Here is a 25,499-nt window from a genome sequence, read left to right as displayed (position 1 = left end):
TTTTGTAAGTATCGCACTGGATAAGCGCAGTATTGTGTTTACTGCTGGTTTTTAAGGTGTTTTATTTTAATTTTCTGTGTTACTCCAGCTGAATTTCACATCATTAGTACTACAAATGTGCTTGTCAATACGTGGGCCTCAGTGATAATTCTGGGATGTTTGCAGCCAGATTTGCAGGGCTGGAAAGGTTTTCTGGCTTTTAAGTAGAAACAGAGCATTAAAAAAGTAGGAGATGATTCTTTGTGCTAGTGTGAAAGAGTGATACTGACTAGGGCAATTGCTCCTTAGGTGGTTTGTGGGAGGGAAACACCCCAAGGTCTCTATTGGTTCCTTTCCTCTGGTCAATGGGGACTTAAATTCACCGCAGAGAGTACTGCTGGTTTCCAGCTGGAGTGGGAAGAGGAGAGGACTTGGTGACCTTCCAGCTTGTTTGAATTACCTTTGCAAGTGGTGGCTGCATCAGAAAGGCTCTGAATCAGACAGATGAAAGTGCTTGAAAGGTAAGAGAAAAGTATTTTTATTTCTTATGAGATTCCTGTTGCTTGCTCTGAATGAAAAACCCAAGCAATTTTTATTTTGACTTCCTATAGCAGATGCCCTCCAAGGCTGTGAAAGCCTTACACAAACATCAATAATCCTGTATTATGGGCATGTAGTGTTATTGCAAAATGTATGGTAGTATTTAATGTCACTCCATTTCAAAGGGCTTGAGTTCTCCAACCTCATATTTGATAGAGTAAATCAGCGTTTTGCTTTTGGCTTTAATAGAGCTAGGATTTAACTTACAATTATTGCAGAATGCTTGTCCCAGTACTTTCTATTTTAGGGTCAGATTTGTGTGACAGTAGTTGTTTTAAAAGCCCCTTCTTTTATTATGAGATTATACTGGAATTTGATTACATGTAATTGCAGCAAACACTCTTGGTAACTGGTTGATATTTTTCTATCCAAAAGCTCTTGCTATTCTTTCTAGTACATCTTTTCACAGGCTCAGTGGTGGAAAACAGTAGAAGTTCTTTACCACACATAATATTTACTCAATATAAGTACTTTATTGATTATATTATTTATAATTAAAATTTCATTAATTGGATAACTAAAATTGACCAAATGCAGGCGTTACAACATTTTTGAGCTGTGCAGGCAACAGAACAAAGATTTGTTTCAGGAAAGACAAAGTAACTTAGAGTGGAAGCTAATGATTTAGCTGCATCATTTTTTACAAAATGCATATATATAGTAACAAGCAAATGTGCAAATACTGTTAAGTTCCTCTTCACTTTCTAATGAGTAAGTAGGATTTTGGAAGCAGCCTCATTCATGTATGAGCAGTTAGTACATTTTGCTTATCAGACACTGCAGAAGAATTAGTGTAAAAGAAAAGGTAAACATAAGGATAAATCTAGAAGCACAGCCCCTCCCCGGCTGACTGTACTTCTGCTTTTCTTTTAATTATTTCAAATAGGTAACGTTTATTCAGTCTTGAATTAAAAAAAAAGGTGCTTGTGAAAGAAACAACCTTGTTAAATTAATGCGTGCATTTTTTTTGTTGGCAGTCATTGGTTGCCTTAATTACAGCCATTAATTCTGTGAAGGTTACATAATATTGAAAACAGAATGCTGGCTGGCTTATTACTTCTATGACCAATATCAGAAGAAAGGAAACCTGATGCAGAGCTTTCTAAAGCATGTGAGCTTTGGAACAGTAAAATATTTTCACCACAGAAAATGGAGACAAATAATCCTATTGATTAAACTAAATTATACTTATGGAAAGTCTGTAAAATTAATAGCTTGTCTCAGCTGAATGATTCACTGAGAAAAACGTAAAGCAGAAAGAAAATGGGCTAGACTTCTTAGCCCATTAGCAGTAGTAGTAGTAGCAATAGTGAACAGTAGTATCATCATTTTGTATATATTATGGCCCTCCCTTCACTTTTATCAGTCTGCTATGAAAAAATAGTAACCCCAATGAATGTGTTCTGCTCTTTGGTGTTACTGACTTGTCATTCTTTATTGCTAAAAGCATTGCGAGATGCAAGGATCATAACTGTGTTCTAACTCACTCAGAGATGAGCTGGTTTATCAATTTCTGTGTTGTTATATCTGCTTCTGTACCCAAGAACACAACTTTGCCATGTGCCTCTGCAGGTGTATTTCCTTCTTCACAGGCTGCTGCTGTGTGCTCCCCTGCTCCCATCTCCATACTTTCAACAGTATGGCATTCTACAGTCGACATCTATTTGAGGGCAGAGCACATGAGGGATATCGGCCACTGATAATGCTTGTGTCTCCTGACCTTAAATGATACCTTTCTAGTGTTGTTCAGGCAGGTCTGTTGCTGCTTTTCTTGGGACCTCCTGAAGTAAGTGATGGCTGTTTGGATATCAACAGCACTTCTGTGAACTTGCCAAAGACTTTGACTTGTCTTCTAATACTTGTTTCTTTTGTATTCCTCGAAAACCTCCCCTGATTAAACATGCAATTTTCTAACTTATCAATTAGGAAACTGTCAGCTCTCATGTCTCTTCAACAATTTGGCAGCTTCTGTTCTAGCCCTAGTGTGCAAAAAGCTGTGCTCAAAAAATTGCACGTTGTAGTCTCCCTTTGTGCTTGCAAAGCTCAGGTCTCACCCTGTGCCTCCTTTCACTGCATATCCTTTTTTCCAGGCTGTTTTCCACAACTTCAGTGTGTGTTGCTTCTAATGTTGTGTCGCATAACTCTTGCTGCTTGTATATGTACGTCCTCTACTCTGCCACATTTCTCAATCTTTGATCTTATAATTCTCTGTCTTCTTTTTCTGCAGTCCTGGAGCTGTTCTAGACCTGCATTTCCTTCTCCTGTAACTACAAGTTTCCTTTTCTCTCCCTACTCCTATCTCATGTTGCCTGGGTGTCACCCTGCAGACTGTCTACATTCTTGCCTTCATTGAAGCAGCTTCCAGACATGCATCTCCTGTGGCTGACTGGGTGCAGAAGACAATACTGCAAAGGCCTATACCTCAGACCTTCAAGCACTGACCTGTAGGATGGAAAAAGATCATTGGAGTCTTTCATATGAATACAGTAGGCTCTCTCCAGCTTTGATCATCCTGTGCTTTCCTTTGTAAAGGTTGGAAAGATGTGAGCAGGGCTTCTTCTATCCTTTTCCTTGTAAGAATATTCTGTGCCTAGTAGATCTGGCTGTTTAGCATTCTTTCCCAGATTAGTCCTTTCCCTAATCTGCTGTTATTGCCAGTCATACATATGACATTATATTCTCCATGAAGAATCAGTTAATCACACCCTTTTTAACAGCAGAGGAAAATGTCTTTATTACATGATGAAGAAGCCAAAAGAGCTGTCCTCTTTCATTACGCTTAACAAAAATGCTTATATTCAGGGTTTTTTCCTCCTGAATGATCTCTAAGACCAGGAAAATCTGAAATCAATTTGTGGTTCCCATGAAGCCCTAATTAGTAATGACATCATGTTCCAACCCAGAATGCTCTTCAGCACTTGATGCTGAGCAAAGGGTTTTTGTGCATGTGTCTGTCTGGGGTAGTAGGAGTGGTTTGGGGGGAGTCATCTCCAGGGGTTTGGAAATAAATCCCACAACACAAAGCTTTTGGGGTTTCCTGCAATGGACTGGTGAAGATCTGTAGAACGTAGACATTAAATTTGTTCACAGCTTTGAAGCAATCTCTTAACATCTTCATTTGTTTCAGAAGTCTACACAGCAGAAAAAGAAAGATATTAATTAGTTTCTGTGTGTCTTTGAGGGAAACAGAATAGCAGGTGGGTCAGGGTGGAAAAATGCATCTTAGGTCACAAACAGGTATCTGCAAATTCTCAGGAGACAGAGACAGGAAAGAAGCCCTGCCTCTGCAAAGCAGCATACTTCCTCCCCCCCTTTCTTTTACTGTTAGTTAAAGGTAGGTAAGTGCTGAATGGGGGGGGGGGGAACCCAACCAAACTGCTATTTGGGAATAAGCAGCAGAGATAATTCCCTTAGATAAATACAACAAGATAAAGAATTGTAAACTGAATCTTGAAATCTCTACCCCATTTTTGTTGATTTCAGTGATGATTTTGCTTGAAGAGAGATGCACCAGAGTGACTTGCAGTATAGGTATAAGTAGGTATAATATGTATTTCCAATGTTGATGGATTTTAGCAACCAAAGCCTCATGTTTCTGAGCATAAAGGGCACCTTCCTGTAGCTGTAAGGCACGAATATAATAGTAGGGATATTTCCAAAGTTTTGGCAGACATTTAGGAGATATAAGGATGTTTCACAGAAACAGTTAATTTTCATTATAACTCAGGATGGCTTTCAGAAATGTGATGATAATGGAAATAGCAGAGGAGCTGAAAATTTAGTACGATTCTTTAGGAATGGAGTCCTCCTACTTTATAAAGTACTATCTGGGGCAGCACTATTATCTAAGTTCAGATGTGCTGTTACTATGGATACCTACTGGCCAAATGCTTTCTAGTTATCATGTTACCTAATTTAGCAATTAAATAATGATGTTTCTTCTAGTGCAATGAATAACATGACTTCTTACTTAGTCACATTTGGTGGCATTTTGTATTTGCATTGTGTGATATGAAATTGTAAGTATTTAACCAAGTATGTATCACCTCCTGTACAGATTGAAATCTACCATTAGTGCCTAAACTCAGCTTGTAACAGTGAATAAGCCAAACCAACTAATAAATTTATGTTTCTAACTTTACATTTTATCCTTCTACCTGTGTTTGTTCAGTTTCTTCCTTCTTGTTATTCTTACTTCTAAGGTGTTAGTTTCTTAAGTCAAAAAATCTCACTTGGTTAACAAAACAGTTTTGTTTCTGTTAAAGACTGTATCTGAGGACTTTAAGCTTAAATGTTCAGATTTCAGATTTGAACTCTAAATGTCAATGCAGGTAAACATTAATACATATTTATTTTTAAGGCTTAGTTCTGAGACTTAATCAGCCCGAAACCATGCTCTTCCTATGTATTTATTTATGCAGGGTAGGAAAGAAGGACTGTTTTTGAAATAGAAAAATGGGAAACAGATGGGTTTGCAACATCCTCTCGCTCCATGTGTTAACAGATTTGCTCCAGTAACTTCTATATCAACCTTCCCAATGCTGAGATAACAAATCAGATAACTGAGTCAAAGCAAAATAAACTTAATCCTTCAAGTGAATCCAGTGTTCAGTGCAGGTGCTCTATCAACCTAGTACTAAGTTAGGGCAAAACAAATAACTGTGGTTTGGGTTGGTTTTTTTTTTTTTTTTTTTTTTTGTTTTGTTTTGTTTTGTTTTTTGTTTTGTTTTTTTTTTTTTTTTAAGAGAAATCATGAAAGCCAACTTTATAACCACACAGTTTAATTTCTTTTCTTTTTCTTGAAGCACCTGTGCTGTTTGAGGAGTCAGTGCTCCCTCTGAAAATCTGCCAGATGGATTTCCAGATTTGGCTTGCCTTTCCAGTGGGGGTATTGCTGTGCTGTGCTCTTCAGACATCTGCTATTCAACATCCTGCATCTCACAACTGCACCAGCGATGGTCAAAGAATATCCTTCAGCCACTCCTACAAGACTGACCTGCCCACATCCTCCCAGATTAAGGTGGAGGCAGATCCATTCCAGCGTGAAGACAACAGCAGAGTGCAGCTAGATCCTGGAGAGGCTGAGGATAATGAAGAGCAGAATATAAGCTTTAGGCATAATATCCATGTGCACGCACCCAAAGGAGACTGTGAAACTTTGACCCACATTAAAGGTCTGCTTGAAAGGATAGAGAAGCTTGAGAAAGAAGTGGCAGAGCTGAGAGAAGTTTGCAGCCCTGAGAAGTGCTGTGGGGGAAGCAGAGGTAAGTAAGAATTCCAGTATCTGTTCTTACATCCCAGATACAGCCTATTTACTGCAGAGTTTGGGAACTGGAATCCATTTTTCATGGTTATTGGGGATTCTCTGTGAGTGAAATGTCCTAGTCCTACAGATGGGAAGGTGCTCTGGTTTCTGTGATGTGAAAGATCCGAAGGTCCCAAAATGTGGTAGTATGTACAACTTCTGAAACCAGTGCAGGGGAAAAGTGGACTGGAACAAATTCTTGACTTTTACAGAGGTGGGAGGATTCAGTGGACAAATTCCTGGAAGACGAGGGTGGAAGATGGAGGAGGTACTTCTTGTTGCTGTCTTTTCCTTTCTTACTTTTGCCTTCATAATTCTGCAGTTGAGAATTTGTCTGTTTATTTCCTCCTTGATAACTGACTGAAAGAAGAGCAGAGTTTTTAATGCTTTGTGCTGGCCACAGGCTCTGCCTGTGATCAAAGTCCTCTAAGAAAAGATTTAATAAACTAATGTTCTTTGGGTAATGGAGACAGGGAGAAGTGCTAAGCCTTTGCTTACATGAAAAGTACAGGCATATAACAGATAAGAATAACGTGCTCTCCATCTTTATAACTGTGGTGAGAAATGGTGAGCTTAAATTACAAGTAGGAAGATTCAGGTTAGAGGTTGTGAAAAGCTTTCTAATTGGCTCTCTGGGGCAGTCATGGAATCTGCATTCCTGATAGTGATAGAAAAATGTGTTGGGAAAGGCAAGAGTGGAGCTGGTTCCTCTTCGGACCTGGAGCGGATGGAGATGGTCATGTCCTCAAGTATTTTTCAGCCCGTGTTTTCCAGTGATATTTATGCTTTTCCTTTAATGACCTTGAGCACACCTTTTCACTACCTTTGCATTGTTATATTCCTAATTTTACTTGTTTATTTTCTCTCATCTGTGTGTCACACTTGCTGTTGTGCATCCGGGTGCTGCTCTGGCCAGATGTCTCACATTGCAGTGGCCATGGGACGTTCCTCTATGAGACGTGCAGCTGTAAGTGTGCTGAGGGCTGGGAGGGCAATGACTGCTCCCGTCCTTCCTGCCCCAGCCACTGCAGTGGCCATGGGCGCTGTGATGGTGGGAAGTGTAACTGTGATGAGCCTCACTTCGGTGAGGACTGCAGCCATCAGCTTTGCCCTGAGAACTGCAGCAGCAATGGGATCTGCGACACAGCCAAAGGGGTCTGCCAGTGCTATGAGGAGTTCATCGGGGAGGACTGCAGTGAGAAACGATGTCCTGGGGACTGCAGTGGCAATGGGTTCTGTGACACAGGAGAGTGCTACTGCCATGACGGCTTCTTTGGCCTTGACTGCTCCCAGGGTAAGACATTCCTGTGAGTTATTTCTCCCTTCATGCTTTTAAGCTGAGTTTTCTATCTTCTGTAATTATTTGGTTAATGCTGTAGTAGCTAAGTGTGGGGTCAGAATGTTCTTCTCTGAGCTCCTGCTGGGCTAGGCACTGGTGACTGATCCTTGTTGTAAAGAATTGCCTGGAAAAGTTGTTGAATTGGGGAAAGGTGAAAAAGCAGTTAAAGACAGTGCTGCACAAACCTGTGTGTAGCAGCTGAAGGGAAAAACAAAACTGTATGGAGCCTATAATTGAAGAGGGAGCCAGATTCTGTTTGTTGACGTACAAATTAGACCATAGAAGGTAAAATCATGTTTGCTGCAGTGTGCACTCCTTGATGATAAGGCAGTTGATGTGATAAAACCTGTGAGGCAAAGGATGCATAAATCCTTTAATCTCCTTTTGAAGTGAGGTCTTTGGGAAATTCTCCCTTCTCCTGCTTTGCTACAAAGCAGTAGGATTTGCTTGAGAAGACCTGAGAGAGCTGACCTCAAGATGTGTGTCCAGCAGTTTCCGCTTGACTCTGAAAAACCTATGAGCTTCATGCAACCACCGGTTGATATTCCAGGTTTCAGCATTCAGCCTTTTACTCTGAAAGCCACCTTTCCTTCACTGCTTGGTCTAATCTTGCACAGCTCCTCATAAAGGATAAATAAGCAACAGACACACACTGAGCGCCAGGTATTGCTCAATAAGGGCTTGTAGTGACCTTGCTTTCAAGTCTTCTTTGCTCTGGGTTATCCCTCATCTCTCAGGCTTGATCTATCTGCTTAGAGACTTGTCTGTTATTTAAAATATTACTAGCTCAAATACCTCATCCAAACATGAGGTCTGCATGAAAACAGGGTATTAGCCTGTGCTCTTTCTGGGCTTTGTTTACTGGCACTCCAAAATAACACTGTGGTATATCTGAAGATGAATAAATGAATACCTTAAAGCGACGGTATCCACAAAACCAGTTCTGTGATATCTTGGCACAGTATTAGTTTAACCAGGAAGTCTTTGTGATGATGCTATAATCAGGAAATTGGAAAAGAAAATAAAGAGGGACACTCTGGTGTTCCCAGGGGAGCCAAGGCTCCCCACAATCCCCCACCTGAGCTCTCAGCCCAGCACTGGATCTCTAAATGTGCTGCTCATTTCCTGCTTGCTTCAGCCATTAGGACCTCAGCCTGCTTCTGGAGCAGAAGCTGCCTGATGGACAGAGATTAATGAGAGTGAGCAGAACACAAGATGGACTCTGGCACAGCCCACAACCACCCGTCCTCCTAATTCACCTGAACAATTGGTGCTGTGCCTCTGATGAACCCTTTCTCTTCAGGCTGGGATGTCCTCGGCTGCTGGAGAGCAAGAGCAGGAGGTTTTTGAGGGTTACCAAGGCCAGGCAGTTGTCTCCTTCCCCTTCACAGCCCTGGCCCTGACCAGGCATGTTTTTATCAAATCCTGAAGTGCTTGGGGTTGTCATTGGTTGGAGAAGATGGCTCTGGAGCAGCTTAGGGCAGATCAAGCAAACACATTGCAAAAGCAGATTCTCTTGGCCGAGAAAGTTACTGCCTTTGCAAGAAGCCCTTGTCAGAATATCCTGCTTGGAAACAAACTATCCTAGGCATTGCCCTAAGAAGATGATAGTTGTTTCTTACACCTTATCTCTCCAGAGGGGCAGATAGAATCCTCTTCTGAGGTATGCTTAGACAAGGGATAAACCACATCATATGTGTTTAGGTTCTTTATTATGTTATTGCAAATATGGACTATTCAAATCTAGCTTCTGTATCGTAAGAAAAGGCAGGATGAGCATTCTTGCATTTTGTGCAGAGTTTTGTCAAAAGCAATGGCATGCGCATATCAACGGTAGAATTCAGTGAAAGCTGTGAATTACACAAGAGAATGAATGCTGCCTTTCAAGTTAGAAGAATTCCTGATATTATCTGACCTAATATTGCTGACACATTCCTTTTTACAGGCACTTGCTGTCTGGTCTTTGCTATCTATTGATGCCTTGCTAATGAAATACAGCTCATAGATGGTTTGATCAGTTTATGATTTGCTTACTTGTAATTAAAATCAGGTAAACTTTCTGACAGATGTTTTACAGTGAATGTTTTCAAGGGTTGCTTTCAAGACACTGATGAGCTGTCTGTCTTGTGGCAGAATGGCTAAGGCACTGTTGGTGTCCTGAATTCTATTGTGTGCAGTGGATTTGCCCAGGTCTCCTCCAGGGTGTAAGTTTCCATCAGTAGAAAAGCTTAGTTTTCTGCCTCTTCCATGGAGAAGCTGTTCCGCAGTTTTGGGGAGCAGTTGACAGTTTCGAATAACCGAGTAATAAGGAGGTTTTGGCTTGTCTTTTTCTTCCGAGAGACATTGGAAGCAGCAGCTTTGTGAGAATATTTTCTTCATGCCAGTGTGGGTTTAGAAGCTGTAAAGAGTCATCCAGGAAATTACTGTATTTGTTACTGGCTGTAGTATTCATTTGTACTTAATGATAAGCTGTTGACCAGAAATGGACAAACCCAAGATGACTTCAGACTGGGGCTTATAGTTCTGCATTCTCTTTGTGCTCAGAATAGGTTTGAAAAAGTGTCTCGCTTGGCCATGTGACAAGACATCAACCTCATTGCAATGTTTTCCTTTGTTTCTCTTCTAGTGCTTGCTCCTCAGAACCTGCAGCTACTGAACTCCACAGAGAAGTCTCTGGCTGTCAGCTGGGATCCAATGACTGATGTAGATAATTACCTCATCAGCTATTACCCAGTGGGGTATGAGACACTGGTGAAACAAGTCCACATGCCCAAAGAACAGTTCATCTGTGAGATTGTGGGTCTCCAGCCTGGCACCATGTACAATATCACACTTCATCATGTGAAGAAGGGAACTGCTAGTGAGCCCAAGTATCTAGAAGCAAGTACAGGTAGGAGCAGGCAGTATTCTTCAGTCAGAAGCTGTAGATCTTTAGATTCAAACAGCAAATTGTTTGGTTTTGCAGGTTTGTAGTATCCTGTCTGAGCGCTGGGGAGCACTTTTTCTTCCCAGCTTCAGTTGCAGTTTTCTGTCATTGATTTTACTTATTTTTTTTCTGGGAAAAAAAAATTCTGTTCTGTTCATTCTGTTCCCAGATATGTATCATTAGGGCTGCATGTATTGCAAATTTTGCTTTATCTTGTCCAAATCCTGCTTGCATTGGCTCCCTTGAATTACAGGGAATCTGTAATGTTCCCCACTGTAAGAAGAAGGAATAGAAGTGTGCAAGATAAAGCCAGGACATTATTAAGAATAACACACTGTTTAACCAGATGCAGAAGGGACTTTAAAGTAGACAGAATGTCATTCCTAGATAATAATTTGCCAAACATGTCTGCAGCAGTGAGGTTTTCCTGATAGTCTCTTCCTAGGACTGTATAAGCCTGGTTCTACTGAGGTCAGAAAATCGTGTGTGGAAAGATTGCATATTTGAAGCAGTCTCTGGAGAAGTGAAATGCTATTGTGTAAGCAGATGACATTATGCTGTTTGCCTGGACTTAGAAGAAATAGTTGAAAATTTGATTATTTTGACATTTTTCTAACACAACAAGTGGGAGCTGAGAGCCAGAAAACTCTTGAGTTGGAGTGTTACCATGTTCAAACAATTATTGTGCTGTACTTGCTTAAGACTTTCGTTTGGCTCAGGAAAATGCCTTGGGTCTCGGAAGCAGGTGACTGGGCAGGAAGGACTGTTTAACAACTTCCTATCTTATATTTACCTTTTTGTGCTGATGCTGCTTCCTCAACCCTCTGCTGTTCTTCCCAGTTCTATCTGCACTCAGTGCCATCTGGATGACAGAAGAAATCTGGAAGTGGAGTGGGAGAACCCACCAACAGATGTGGATTATTACAAGCTGAAGTTCAGATCCCTGGCGGAGATGGATGAGAAGCAGGTCATGGTACCCAAAAGCAGTCACCCTAAGAGCAGACACATCATGACTGGTGAGTACTTGTGGCTATCCCAAACTAGGCAGGGGCAGGAAGAAATTACAGGAGTGATTGATGGTCAGACCGTAGTCCTGAGATGATGCTTCTCTCATGTGTGGATGGCCAGTTTTCCTTCACCTTGTGCCTGCCATAGGCCAGGGTGAGATCTATTAGGGTTTCCCTATCCCATAACTAATGTGTCTTCAGAGGGAGAAAACTTCTATGCTTCAAGGCATATTAATTCAGCTTTAATTCTGTCCTTGTTAGGAATAAAGCACATCCTATTTCAGAGCTGGTAACACTGATGTTATATAGAAATCTCCATTTGCTGCAGTCGGTGTATGCCCTCAAGGCAAGCTCAGACCAAAAGTGCTATCAAGGCATTCTTAAGACAAAAGCAATTTAGGTAGAAATCTAACCTTTAAGTTCCTCTCTGCTACAAACCTAAAACTGGAATAGACTAAACAAAATAGCTTTCTTTAAGAAAAAGATACTGTCTTCCCTATTTGTTGGTAACTTTCCCTTTTTCTCTTTGTAGGCTTGAAGCCTGGCACTGAGTACGAGGTCACTGTCATACCCATGACAGACAATATAGAGGGGAAGCCATCCTCAGTGAGTGGTAGGACTGGTATGTAGAAAGCTTCTTTAATGATAGTGATGTTTCTACAGGGTTTGGGGACAGATCTGTCATGATCTCAGCACAAAAGGTGCACAGTTGGCTGCTTCTTCATGCAGGACCTGCAGGCAGATCTCTTTAAGCTTGTCTACACTTTATTAAACAATAAACCTAGCCCCAGCTCAGTCTTTCGCCTTGTTTAGCTGGAGATTCCTAATCCTGCACCTTGAAATCTTCTCAGGAATTGATACCCCAACCAATGTGACGGCTGACCAAGTGACAGAAGATATGGCCACGGTCTCATGGAATAAAGTTGAGGCTCCCATAGACAGGTACATGGTGAAATATACCTCACTTGATGGAGACGCAAAGGAAATAGAGGTGGGGAGTGAAAATGACACGGTCACCTTATGGGATCTGGACCCAGGCATGCAATACATCATCTACATCTGGGCAGAGAAGGGGCCCTATAGGAGCAAGAAAGCAAGCGCCAGAGCTGTGACAGGTAAGTTGTAGCAGCAGCAGTGGTGAGAGGTGAGTTTGAAATTCAAACTCCTCCATCAGCTTTTACTTGTTTTACTGAAGCTTTTTCTGATTTGCATGCTTTTTTAGTGAGGCAAAAATTCATGTCATTCTTACTAGTGTGGTTGAACAGGTCTCCAGCTCAAAGACCCTGTTTTGAGTCCTTGTGTATGGCAAGGCGTCAGTTGCTATTACTACAAAGCACAGTGAAACACAGAAAAAACTAAAGCCTCGTAACTGGAATATGTAATTCATGTCTTGCCTTTAAAATACCATAAACCAACTCCAGGCTTTTCTTTGGGTGACTGTTGTAGCTTTTCCCAAAAAAGACAGGGGGCTTATACACATTTTGCACAGGTAGTCATGCCAGAGCGTTTTCCAGAGAGGAAAATCATTTATTTAGATCATGGCATAAATTAAGAGGGGAGTAAAATTTCCTGAACAGGATGTTTGGTTGCTGTCTCTTGATGGCAAGAAGTTTCCATTGGAGGATGCTTGCAGTACTGGTTGCAGCTGGGTTGGGAAACTCCTTAAGCCTCTGTTCTGCTCAGTTCTTATACTCCAGCCAGCCACTGTTTAGTGTGGCTGTAGGTACAAGAGCAGTTTGTACTGACTATTTACAAATGTCTTATCTATGCGCAATCTGCACTTCAATAGCAGATATTTCCTAGGGGAGTGTTTGGGATGCTCCACTCAGGATGTTAACCAACATATTCAAGCATATAAATTGGACTAGACACAAGAGCTGTCTCAGGGAATTTGTAGGACTGCCTGAGGTTCCCATCCAGAGGGGATCAGTAAGGATCAGTCAAATACTTAATTAAGAAGCTCAGTCAATCATCAGCTTTCAATTGGTCCATTGTCTCAAGACAGCTCATGTTCTCACTGACTCAGGGGACTGGCTGGGAGGCTTATGGACGGCTCAGGAAGTTAAGAAGTTAAATGCACTGCATATGCATACAGGCACAGCCCATACGCAGCTGCAGCACAATTATAACTAAAGAACAAACTTGATTTTCATATCGCACAAGAAAATAATTAACTTGATTTTTGTTGCCACAGGTGAGGATCTTCTGCTGCTAGCTGAGCTGTGATTATTCAAACACAAGTTCCTAGTGTGTGCCGCTCTAGGTTGACAAAAAACACAAATAAGCTTCAGCATCTTTCATTAAAATGAATTTTCATCTTGCAAAAGAAGTGAAATTAGTACACACAGGTGGAAAATCACAACTTTTACAACCACTAATGTGTGATAAATCACACTGATGTGCGGTAAATTACAGTGTGGCTGTTGGTTGTGCATTTATGCCCTCGAGTTTAAAGCCTGCAGGAGAATTAGAAATGCTGTTCCCACAGTCTGGGAGGCATCTGCAGATCTTCCATTGCTCAGGATGCTGAGATGTGTTTAGCAGCTCAGTGAAGAAAAAAAATCCAGCAAAAAAAGCCCTGTGCTCTGTGTGAAGGTTGTGTAAAGGCTGTCCTTGAAGGGCCCATTCCTGCAGGCTTTGTTGTCATAGTGGCTTAAGGCTTGTGAAACATAGTGGCATGTTTCCACCTGTGAAAGGGCAGGGGAATTACTGTAATAATGGGGGGAGTTGAAAGTGGCTTTTTTCTAGTGGAGAATGTGAACTTAGTTTTCACTACTGCTGTTGCCTTCTTCTTCACCTTTAAACCTGTTCTCAAAAAAAACTGCCACTCTAGTGTCCATATAGTGGCCAGATGGCTGACAGAAGACACAGTCATGAACTTGGGATAGGCACTGGCCTCTGGTGGAGAGATACTTGATAAGAGACAAAACAACTGATGGGGACACAAAGGATGTGGAGGTGGGGAAGGACCAGAGCATCATTGCTTTGACAGGACTGCAGCCAAACAAAAATAATGCCACTGGCCTCTAGGCAGACAGGGGAGCTCAGCAGGCATCAGAGCTGTGATAGGTAGGAAGCTTTGCTTTACTATAAAATCTTGTTCCAGGAGAGGTGTATTTCAGACAGGGATTCTGCACAAGTGATTTTGTTTTTTTGGGGAGGTTAATTCCCAGACCAACTGGGGCAAGAGCTTGTGATCTTCAGAAAGCGAAAGACACCAAGTTCTGCATGGGCTTTCCTCTCGATGTAGGGCTGGCTGCATTTTTGTTGCTCCCCAACAGAAAGCCCTGCTCTTCCAAGTTTGAAGAGGAGACCTAGACCCAAGCTGAAATACCTCTGAATTGGTCATCTCCAGCTTTGTAGTTTAGGCCTATCATTGATAAGAAATAAAGGATGAGAAGTGGAAGAAATTGGTAGGGCCCTTGAAGAGAAGAAGTAAGTGTAGCATCATTGGGAGAACTTGTGTTCTTCACTCCTAACTGTTCCTGCAGAAATTAGCAGCCCAACACAGGGTCTTGCCACCTTGGCACTGACATGCAGGTATGCTTACCGATGTATCAAGAATGGCAGGGTGTGCTAGCAGTTACCACCTGTTTTTAAGTCTACCTTGCACTGTATTCAACAGTACAAAATTATTTGGCTGCACAAATGGTAATATCCAATGGGACTCACTCAAGTGTCAGTTGTTTACACTGCGTGATCAAAACAGAGTTTATAGCTAAAGATAAAACTTCTATTCGATTTACCAGGTTAAGCTGGTAAAAAAACAAGCAGGCTTTTGGACACACAAACCTTTTTCAGGTCTTTGGGCATTTCCCAAAACTCATCTTTTTTTCCAAAACAGATTTCATAGTCTGATAAAGGGTACTGACTCTGGCTATAGAACTTGTGTTGTTTGTGTCTTTAGACCATTGTAATTACCACAGCATTACACTAAAACTTCTAGTAATTACAACTTTCACTTCCAGAAATTGACAGCCCAACTGAGCTGCTGACTGACCAAGTCACAGAGGATGCAATTACTGTTTCCTGGAACAAAGTCCAGGCTTCAATAGACAGATACAGAGTGAGCTATATCTCAGCTGATGGGGACACAGAGGAGAGAGAGGTGGATAAAGACAAGAATGTCACTACCTTGGCAGGACTGAAGTCAGGCATGGAGTATGTCATTTATGTCTGGGCAGAAAAGGGAAAACAGCAGAGCAAGAGGGCCAGCACTGAGGCTGTGACAGGTAAGTGGGCAATAGATTTTATTAAGAGTATACGTTACAGTCCAGCTTTGCCTTAACACTGAATAAATCCATCCTAAGACATTTTCACAGTAGAGGAAGATTCAGGCTTAACAAGTCAAGGCTTCAGGTTAGGGCATCTTGCTTTGAAACCTATTCAACATCACAACAGAGAGAACCTAGTTACTTCTGTTTACTACAAATGGGACATGTTGCGAATACTAATAGGGATTAGGGAAAATGAAGCCTTTGCAGCAGTCTCTTATGTGTTCATATAGTCTTGTTTTATTTTAATTGCTTCATTTGTTTATCCTTCATCACGGAATAAGGAAATTCAGTTCCTTTTTTCAAATTAATAAATTACAGTGCAGAGAGACTAACAGTAGGCAGGATGTCTTTTCTTGCAGTAAGATGATTAATCCTGGTGCCTCAGTTGTTCTTACCAGGGTTTTCCCCCTGTGATTCCAGACCTGGTTAAGGAGGTGTAGTGATCTGCTGAGTGTGAGGGTTGCTGGTTTATAACAACACCTTAAAGCTGAACATCTGAATCCATTGCAAGCGGTTGCAAGCACTTGAGACCCATGCTCTAGGTCAGGATCTTGCTGAAGGATGATGAGTAAATGTGTATCTGAGTCATCTTGGTCTCTTAGCAAAAGAACTTTGGTTGTTCTCTTATTTTCTGGACAGGTGACATGTATGTGAGCTTTTGAGGCTTGTGACCATGAGAAAACAAGAAAGTAACAGTATCTTGCTTTGCAAAAGGCTCTCTTCTGTCCAGGTCAGAATTGGCTGTGCTGTTTCCTGGGAAAGCATCTATAAGTATTAAAGTTAGACCCCAGTCAACCCACCTCAGACCTTGATAACCTCCCAGCTTTGTGGGTCCAATCAATACGTGATCAGAGACAGGACTTGAAAAAGGAAGAAACTGCCAAGGCTCTTAAGGGGAAGGAGTGTCACGGTGCGACTATGACAGCCTGTGTCCTTCCCTTCTAACTGTCTCCGCAGAAATTGACAGCCCGGCTCATCTAATGACTGACCAAGTGACAGAGGACACAGCCACTATCTCCTGGGACAGGGCCTAGGCTCCTATAGATAGGTACATGGTGAACTACACCTCTGGTGGTGACACAGAGGAGGTAGAAATGGAAAAAGAATGAGACCACTACAAGACTGACAGGACTGAAACCTGGCATTGAGTATATTATCTTCCTCTGGGCAGAGAAGGCAACACAGCAGAGCAAGAAGGTCAGCACTGAGGCAGTGATTGGGTATTCCAGAAAATATGTTTGCTTCTACATGATACTGTGTTGTGGTGATCTCACTTTCTGGCCTGTTGCAGAGCATATTTGTCTTGTGGGGACATCCATGCTACAGGCACCTTCAAGCTTCACATAAAGATGGTGCTAAGTCTAGATAACTTTCTGAAAATAATTACTGCTCTTAACTGAGAAACTGTTAGCCCAGAGTGAGCTTCACAGCACTCTGCTAAAGCACTCATCAGCTTTGCCTGCTCTTTTTGGTCTTCAGGTCTACACTGACCTTTACAAGTGTGGCTTAGCTCTGCCCTAGGGTATTACACTACTGCTGTTGAATCCTGTCTAAACTTAGGATGGCTCACTGATAAGAATAGTATTTATCAGTGAATCAAGACTTGGAAGGAAACACCTCTATTTTAATTGTCTTCTCCCAGAACATGAAAAGGAAGCCTGGTTTGAGCCTGGATAAAGTGTCTTAACTATCAGTAATTCCGTTTGTATAATCAACGCTTTTGCTTGCAGAATTTGGCTGCATAGCCAGGCTGAAGACTGACTGGTTGGCAGAGGACACTGCTAGCATTCCCTGGGAATGAGGGAGAAGTGGGGCAGGACACAGGTCTTGCTATCCCAATTATTTTTAAGCTAGGTGTGGTGTCTATCATCTGTACCTGACAGGGAAAGAAAGCAACCAGGCCAACAGGGCAGGCACAGGCACTCTCATGGGTGACCTGTGGAAATGCTGGAAAGTGATTTTTGTAGCTATGGAAGGAGGAATGTGCATTTTCACTACCCAAAGAGACCATAATGGAGACTGCTGCTAAAGACGATTAAAGTGCAGATGTTGTAATAAAGAGTGACTACAGATAATGGTACCCAGTTTATTTCACTAGTCCTTAGCCAAAAGCATGCTGTGCTTCATGTGCTGTTATCAAGCCTAGCAGTAACAGGTTTAACAACCAAAGTTAAATCATTTTAGAATTGGGAACGGTTTAAATTAGTTGCCTGCCCTTTGGCTCTTGACCTTAGACTGGTCCTAGCAGACTGTGAAGTTCTTGTTCAGCCAGCCATAAGGATTATGGTGTGCTGGGAACATTTCAGGGTCATCTGGTCATGAAACTGGTGTGAGATAGATCAGTTGAAGCTTGGATTTAGGGCAAGATGTCAAACAGTTCCCCAGCACTTACAGAGCTCAAGGGCAGCTGATGGAAGCAAATGAAGCCCTCCCGAGCCCAAAAGAATGAACTAGAAATGCAAGGAAAGTTTCAGCAAATTGAAATATTGTTTGGTTTTTGGTTTTTAACTGGAATTAAAATGGAAATTTTGCATGAAGTAAAACTGCTTGGAGAGTGAATGCATTTAGCATTAGTAGGGTTAGCTTTGAAATATCGGCACAAAACACATGTACTTTCGGTTTTGGTGTTCTATTTCCAAAAGTAAGGGCACCTCTGCTAAAATAACACAACTTCTGAGGCGACAAAGACCCCAGCATTTTCAGGGTGATAGCTGGTCATTCCCTGGCATTAAAATGGGCTGTGGCAGGGAGTTTTCTGCGGTGGCCGGCTGACCCATGGAACCGCTGGCCGGCCTTTAATAGCAGCGCTGTAGAACTGCACACTAAGGCGGCGCTTCAAATCCCTTGCTTCTCGTGATGGATTTTGTACCTTCTTGCGCCCTCTGCTGCCCAGCTGGAGGTACACATGTAGTCAGCCTCTCGAAAGGTTTCTGCCTCCTTTTACTGAAAGCAGCTTTTTAGTGGTCTCGCAGGTGAACCGCGAGTTCATTAGGTAATGTACTAATGCCTAACTCGTGAGTCTAGTGAAAGATGGTCTTCAGTTATAAGGAATAGCCAGTGTGAACCAAAATGCTGTATGAACTTTGGTGTTACTGTCCTTGTTGCTCTCCTTACATTTGGTGTTTTGATTTCTTGTCCTCTGCCTTTGTAACTGTCTTGAGCAGTAACCCTACACACGAGAAGTGCAGCATTTCCTGGGAGAAGCCACTCTTCTCATTTATCTAAGGCCATAGCTTGACCGTATCTTTCCCCGTGGCCTTTTCAAAATGTAATATTTAACTGATGCATTGTAGTTGTTGTTAATGCTTACCCTCATAGCACTTTTCAAGGTCTTGAAGAAGTTGTTGAAAGTGTTGTTGCCTGGTTTACATAGAAAAGAATTGAATTAACAGACAATAACGTACCTGTAGTCCCCCAGGGGAGCTGGGGGGAAGAGGAGAGAATTGAGATGAATTACTCAGTTATAATTTTCTATAAACTCAGGTCTACTTCAGGGCTGGAGCAAATCTGTTCTTGCCTACCAAGAACCTTCTCTCTAAAACTTGGAAAACCAGACAAACCTCGCTACTTAAATTGTTTTCCTTAAGATGTTACTAAAGTATATAGGATGTAGCAAGCACAGGATGAAAATTAGGCAGATGCTGCTTCCATTGTTGTTACTTCTAAATGACCTTTTGTCTAGGGAAGCACTTCAGTCCTCTTGTAGGTATCTTATAAGACACTTTTTGACAACTGCTGGGAACTGGCATTGCTTAAAATAATTCTGTTGTTCTTCCTTATGTGAATTTGAACAGTCTGCACAGGGAAAATCTGGCTAAGCTGGTGAAGGAGCTGGTGTTCCATATACAGCAGAGCCTGAACTGTAAAGCTGTGCATTTCTTTGTATTCCTGTGTTTACTAAAGAAGTCTAAAGCATGATAATAAAGCTTATGAAGTCATTCTTCATCTGCAGTAGGGAAACAAGGTGTAGGGCCACTCAGCCAGCCACACTAGGGCTATGCTCCAGGACTGACCTGTCTGTGAATGCTTCTTGGATGTGAGTCTGATGGGGTTTTCTAAGGCAGCTGTGTCGAGCTTCTGGGCCCTGAACAGCTGAGCCAACTGCAGGGCTCACAAAACATCCCAAACCAGATCTGTAGCAGACCTTGCCACATTTGGCTTCTGCTGCTTGCTAGCTATGCAGCTCACTGGGTAGTTTCTGTACTTCCCAGTTAACAGACTCTGAAAGCTCAGCCCAAGTGCTGCACTGCAGTTGGTATATTTTGTTTATACAATGAGACTTGAATTTTCTTTTTCAATAGAGATTGATCCTCCCAAGAACCTCCATGTATCAGATATGACTCATTCTGCTGGTGTGGTTACCTGGACTCCTCCTGCAGCACAGATTGATGGCTATGTTCTGACCTACCAGGGTCAAGATGGCACAAGCAAGGTACAGTAAATTCATCAGTCCTGCAGACCCCACTGAAATCACCCCTATGGTTATGGGCTCTGCCAGTTGGGTCTCGTGGCTATATGGACAATTTTGGAGGGGAATCTATGCTATCCATGGCCCAGGGAGGAAGAGCGTGAGGAAGGACATGTCACAAAGTCCCTCCACAGCTTCTACTCAAGACAGTAACACCTCTTCCCAACAGATCTGTAGGTGCAGAGAACGTTTTTACTTCTGTTTCCTAAACTCTTTATTACCTGGAGAGGCAGCTGTCACCAGGGATAGGGTGTCCTCAGAGTCCTAGTGGTGGTATCCTTGAGACTTTGCCCCAAGTCTTCCTTCTGAGGAGATGGTCTCCATGTTTCAAGGAAGTGCAATGGATGTGCCTGGCTGAACTCTACAAGAGAAACCTGTAAATGCATATGGAGAATGAGGCACTGTGCTCCAGAAAAGCCAAATGCCATTGAGAGCTGGGTTTGACCTTTGATCTGTTTTATTTGGCAGGAAATACAGCTCAGTCCTAGTGAGCAACAGTTTGTGCTGGAGGGACTGGAACAAGGAGTAAGGTATACCATCTTTGTGATGGCCTATAAGGGAGATCGCCAGAGCAGAAAGATGGACGGTACCTTCTCAACAGGTAGGAATTGGCCTCTGGTGTTGCACGTTTCCCTATGCTCTACAGCTGTTGTGTTTTACATATAGTAGAAATAATATATATAATAATGACCTTGTATAATAAAGGTCAGAGGTGGAGTTCATGTTCTACAGATGCACTGGGAAACTATGATCATAAGCAAACCATGGAGCAAGTCAGGGATGTATCTCCTGACTGGGCATCCATTCTAAGCCACGCCATCTGGAGCCTTGTGAAACACAATGGGGTGGTGTGAGTAGAGATTACTCATTGTGGTCAGTGCTGCTGGCAAACCTTGCTAGCCAAGCATGGGACAAAGCCTGCTGGTGAGCTGCCAGTAGGCAGGAGATGTTATGATATACTTGGAGATCTGTCTGCACCATCCTAGTAATGGTAGGGCACAGCCGTTTAAATACTCCCATGGCACTGTGTAGCTGCCCAGGTTGTTTTCATAGGTCAGGAAAAGCACACCCAAATGGCAACATATCAAACAAAACCTCATGCCAGCTTGCTGTGGAAGCCTCTCGTACTGTGGCAGTGCTCACAGGGATTGCCAGTTGTGGACAAATTGTGAAATACAGACACATTAAAGTCCCTGTTTACTGGTACGCCCACCCTCACGAACAAGGGCTCCCTCTTCCTGCTCTCACTGAAACCCAAGACTGCATCTCTTGCAGCCTCTGGGGACCCCATCCATGCATCAGTTCCTAGGAAGTAGGGAAGGCTGCCAGCAGCAAGATGCAGCTGTGCACAGTGAGGGCTGCTGATTTCTTTACTTGTCTTTACGCTGTCTTTAGGAGATTCCTCAGGGTCTGAAATGCCTCCTGCAGCTCTATAGCCTGCTTTGCTGATGTGAAATTTTCTGGTTTTGCAGTTAGCTCCCTCTACCCGTATCCCGCAGACTGCAGCCAGATGCAGCAGAACGGAAATACATCTAGTGGCATGTACACCATTTACCTGAAGGGGGACTGCAGCAGGCCAATGCAGGTGTACTGTGACATGACCACTGATGGAGGAGAGTGGCTAGTGAGTGATTCTCTGCTCCTCTTTGTTTTTTATCACTATGATCTGGTACCGGTGTTTGCTGGGGCCCTACTGCAGTACTGTGTTTCAGCTCCTGCCTATAATGAGTGGCACGTTCCAGAAAGGGTGGTGGATGCTGATGTATCCCTTCAGGCTGTCAGTAGGAATGCTGTGGGAGACTGAATGAGCAATAGCATTTTTCATTGTTGGTTGTGAATGCCACGCAAGTTTGTATTATTGCTGATTGAGGGCAATGGCTGAGTAATGACAGCTTAATGTGTTACCTTATGCAAGCGAGAGGTCATGGGCGGTTTTACGAGAGTTATTCAGCCCAGTGGTAAGATGAGGTAGTGCATCCTAGCCTGACTGCCTTTCACAAGTTAACTGAGCTATATAATTTCATTTTGACCACAATATAATGTTATACGTATGGACAATTAACACCCTTCAGCTGAACTCTGTTAGTATTTTAAATACTAGTGGTCTGAGCATGCCCTTGAACCCTGACCACACAGAAGCTTTTGAGTGGCTCAAAGGAACCTGGAGGCAGAAACACACTGCTTTGAAGTGGGGAATGTGTATGAGCATGCAGTGAGTCTGAGGTTCCCAGACAGCTGTCTCCCTAAATTAACCAAATAAAAATACCTTTATTCCCCCTTTTACCTTTTCCTTTTCAGGGATAAGTGATTTTCTTCACTGAAATAAGTTGTGTGTCACTGCCCAAATCCCTCTGATTTTGCTAAAGTTTAGAAACCCAAACGTCTCATGGATCTTGTCTCTTAGATCATGCTCAGATTGTAATGTCCATAGGCATTTGTGGAAAGTAAACTGTATCATCTGCACAACTTACTATTCACTCTAGTGCTTACGTGCAGCCAGAAAATTGAAATGAATTCCTGTGTGTACCCTGCTCAGATGCAGTGTACCATCAGGTACAATGGTTTGCTCTTGAATGTTTCACCTTTTCAGTTGTGTTTGAATCGGGGTAAGCATTTCTCGTATCCCTCCTCTTCGTCTCTCCTCAACCTGTCATGAATTGTCGCTTAGCCATCCTTGCTTTGCAGGTGTTTCAGAGGCGGAGCACTGGTGAGGTGGATTTCTACCAACGCTGGAAAAATTATGTGGAAGGATTTGGAGATCCCACAGGGGAATTTTGGCTTGGTACAGTACCTGGGTGTGACCAGTGAAGAGCTGAAGATTAGCTTTGTAGAAGCAACTAAATGCTGAAACATCCAACCCCCAGGGCTGCAGTTTTGAACTGTCAGCTTTTGTGTCTTCCTTAGAAATGCCAGTGAAGCACTGAGGAATCTCTAAAGGGGCACTGTGTATTTCAGCTGACATCTTTGGGCTTTGGAACAGTCCCTGAGCAAGCCAAACTCCACAAAGGTTTATTGCAAGCTTGTGTGCCCCTATGAGAGGGGTAATAAAGAAATTGCATTCATGAAAATGTAAATACCAGGATACTACACAAAACTTGGTGTGCTCAGTCATTTTTTGTCTGTCTTGTTTTGTTAATGAACTCTGTATCAGAGAATCCAGCACTAAATAGGTCATGGTCTTTGGAGCAAGAGTCTCTAAATGTTCTGCGAATAATGCTATGCTACAGCCAGGCTTCTGCTGGTTTAGGCTGTTCATTTTTTTCCTGATACTGCTGTCTCTTGCCAGAAAATAAGACAGATTAAACTTGGCAAAACATCATGACAGCATCAAGCAGGGAAGGAGGGAGGAAATATCTGATTTAACCAAAATGGCCACAGGGTGAGAGTCTCGGATTGCAAAGGTGAACAGGCTTTTCCATTTTAACAGTAATTATTTTTTGTCCTAGGTCTTGACAAGCTGCACAATCTCACAAGCAGCAGTCCCATTCGCTATGAGCTCCGTGTGGACTTACGGACAGCCAGCGAATCTGTCTATGCTGTCTATGACTTTTTCCAGGTTGCCTCAAGCAGGGACAGATACAGGCTGTCAGTGGAAAATTACAGAGGCAATGCTGGTGAGGAGTGTCTTGTACTCATGCTGTTTCTGCCTAGCACAGGGAAGCAAATGCTGGGACCTGTGTATTTTTGCCAGTAGCATGGGAGCTCATTAGGTCAGGTTAGATCAAATGTGGTTTGCTTTGAGGAGAGAAGTCTGTACTTCCTAGAAAGACTGAGGAGAGTATGCCCACAGGCCTGTCTCCTGCTGAAGATGGGAAAAAGAGTTGCTTTTCCATGAGGAAGAGAGGACTCTGTAACCTGGTGAAACACCAGCTGAAAAGGCAGACTGGGAAGTGTTTCCATGGGGTAACCTGTGCTGATGGTGGAGCAACTTTTGGAGCTCCACATCTGAGAAGTGCAAAGAGAATGGCTCTTGTTCAGGATGGAAATGTGCTCAACAGCAGTAATTATCCTGGTGCTGGCTTCTGCCACTTGTAAATCCTTACCATTGCCATTGTGTCCATAGTCTCTACTTTTAAGATCTATTCTCTTGCCACAAGATTTAGACCTTCAGCTGCCCTTGGACATGCCCTCTAATAGCAGCCCTTGAGAAATTTTTGTCTGATCTATGCTGTGCTATTGCTTTTCCCCTTACATGCCTGCTGTGTTCTGCCTGAAGGGTGACTAAGCTATCAGGTTGAGCAACTGTATTATCTTACTTCTAATCATGCCTTTTATCTCTTCTCTTAGGGGACGCAATGACCTACCACAATGGATGGAAGTTCACAACATGGGACAGAGACAATGATGTGGCTCTCAGCAACTGTGCTCTGACACACCATGGTGCGTGGTGGTACAAGAACTGCCACTTGGCCAATCTCAATGGGAAATACGGGGAGAGCAAGCACAGTGAGGTGAGTGGCAGAGCTCTGTTAGGTCTTCTCCCTAGCCTTGAGAAAACATATGGGGGTGATGTCTCTCCTTGGAGCAGGAGAGATTGCCCGGACTATCTTACCTCATTTCATTTAAAAGGAAAATGATCCGTAAGCAAACTTACTTAGGTGAGGGGGCAGTGTTAGACTCCTAACTCGTGGTCTAGGTGCTTTAGTAAAAGAAATTTCTTGGTCTTTTCCCAGGGTGTGAATTGGGAGCCATGGAAAGGTCATGAATTCTCCATTCCTTTCACTGAGATGAAGATCCGTCCTCAGTCTTCCAGTAACGAACCAATCTTGGGGAGAAAGAAGAGGTTTCTGTTAGGGAAGAGGAAGATCAGGGCTTAAACTGAACTCAGTGCAGGACAGTACCTAAAGATAATGATTCTTACCAAAAAGTTAGATTCAGATAGCTTTCTCCAGTACATTGGAGACAAATGCTGACCAACATATACCCAGAGACCTCTGATTCTGCAGCCCAGCCTGCTTCCAGCCTTTGGAGCTCCTGATGGCTGATTTGTCAGAGACTGGGCGGGGACTTGTAGCTCCTCTGTTTGGCTAAACATACATGACAAGGACCAACTTTATCCAACATATGCAACTTCTGTGAACTTTCATAAAACAGGCTTTAATACATGATGTGGTTTGTTTGTTGTTTTTTTTTTTTTTTTTTTTTTTTCCAAAACCCAAGGCTGCTGGCTTAATTCTGTCCTTTTTTGGTGCTATCCACTTCAGGTGTCAAAAAATTCAACTTCAACCCACCAAAAAATAAAACTCCCTCTAATTTACATCAGAGAGAACTTTCTGAGACTATCCTTTCTCTCTGTGTTAGCCTGTGGTCTTCTTTTCCTTTCGTCTCATCATCCTGGTCGAAGGAGGTGATCCTGCCCCTCTACTCTGCGCTTGTGAGACCCCACTTGCAGTACTGTGTGCAGTTCTGGTGTCCTCAACATAAAAAGGACATGGATCTATTGGAACAAGTCCAGAGGAGGGCCACGAGAATGATCAGGGGCCTGGAGCATGAGGAACTCTTCATTAGGGACTGTAGATTGGATACAAGGAAGAAGTTCTTTCCTATTAGGGTGGTGAGGCACTGGAATGGGCTGCCCAGGGAGGTTGTGAATGCTCC

General features: G+C 42.8%; 1 protein-coding gene across 1 annotated transcript; it reads left to right on the top strand.

The window, feature by feature from the left end:
- The first annotated feature begins 314 nt into the window (after positions 1-314).
- TNN (tenascin N) lies at positions 315-24,737 on the top strand. The gene is given in 16 exon segments (XM_061345673.1): positions 315-500; positions 5,385-5,843; positions 6,801-7,178; positions 9,850-10,113; positions 10,990-11,025; positions 11,028-11,165; positions 11,689-11,778; positions 12,008-12,271; positions 15,125-15,388; positions 19,735-19,865; positions 20,370-20,502; positions 21,374-21,525; positions 22,587-22,683; positions 23,348-23,515; positions 24,189-24,352; positions 24,575-24,737. Coding segments are annotated over 15 exon segments (2,835 nt in total). The 5' UTR covers positions 315-500; positions 5,385-5,431; the 3' UTR covers positions 24,719-24,737.
- The last annotated feature ends 762 nt before the right edge of the window (positions 24,738-25,499 follow it).

This window comes from Neopsephotus bourkii, unplaced genomic scaffold (genome assembly GCF_033783945.1).
Source record: "Neopsephotus bourkii isolate Nb327-2 ecotype Australia unplaced genomic scaffold, CSIRO-AGI_Nbou_v1 NB_234, whole genome shotgun sequence".
Lineage (NCBI taxonomy): Eukaryota > Metazoa > Chordata > Aves > Psittaciformes > Psittacidae > Neopsephotus > Neopsephotus bourkii.
The sequence above is the reverse complement of the archived record's forward strand: the minus strand, read 5'-3'. Positions and strand labels throughout refer to the sequence as shown.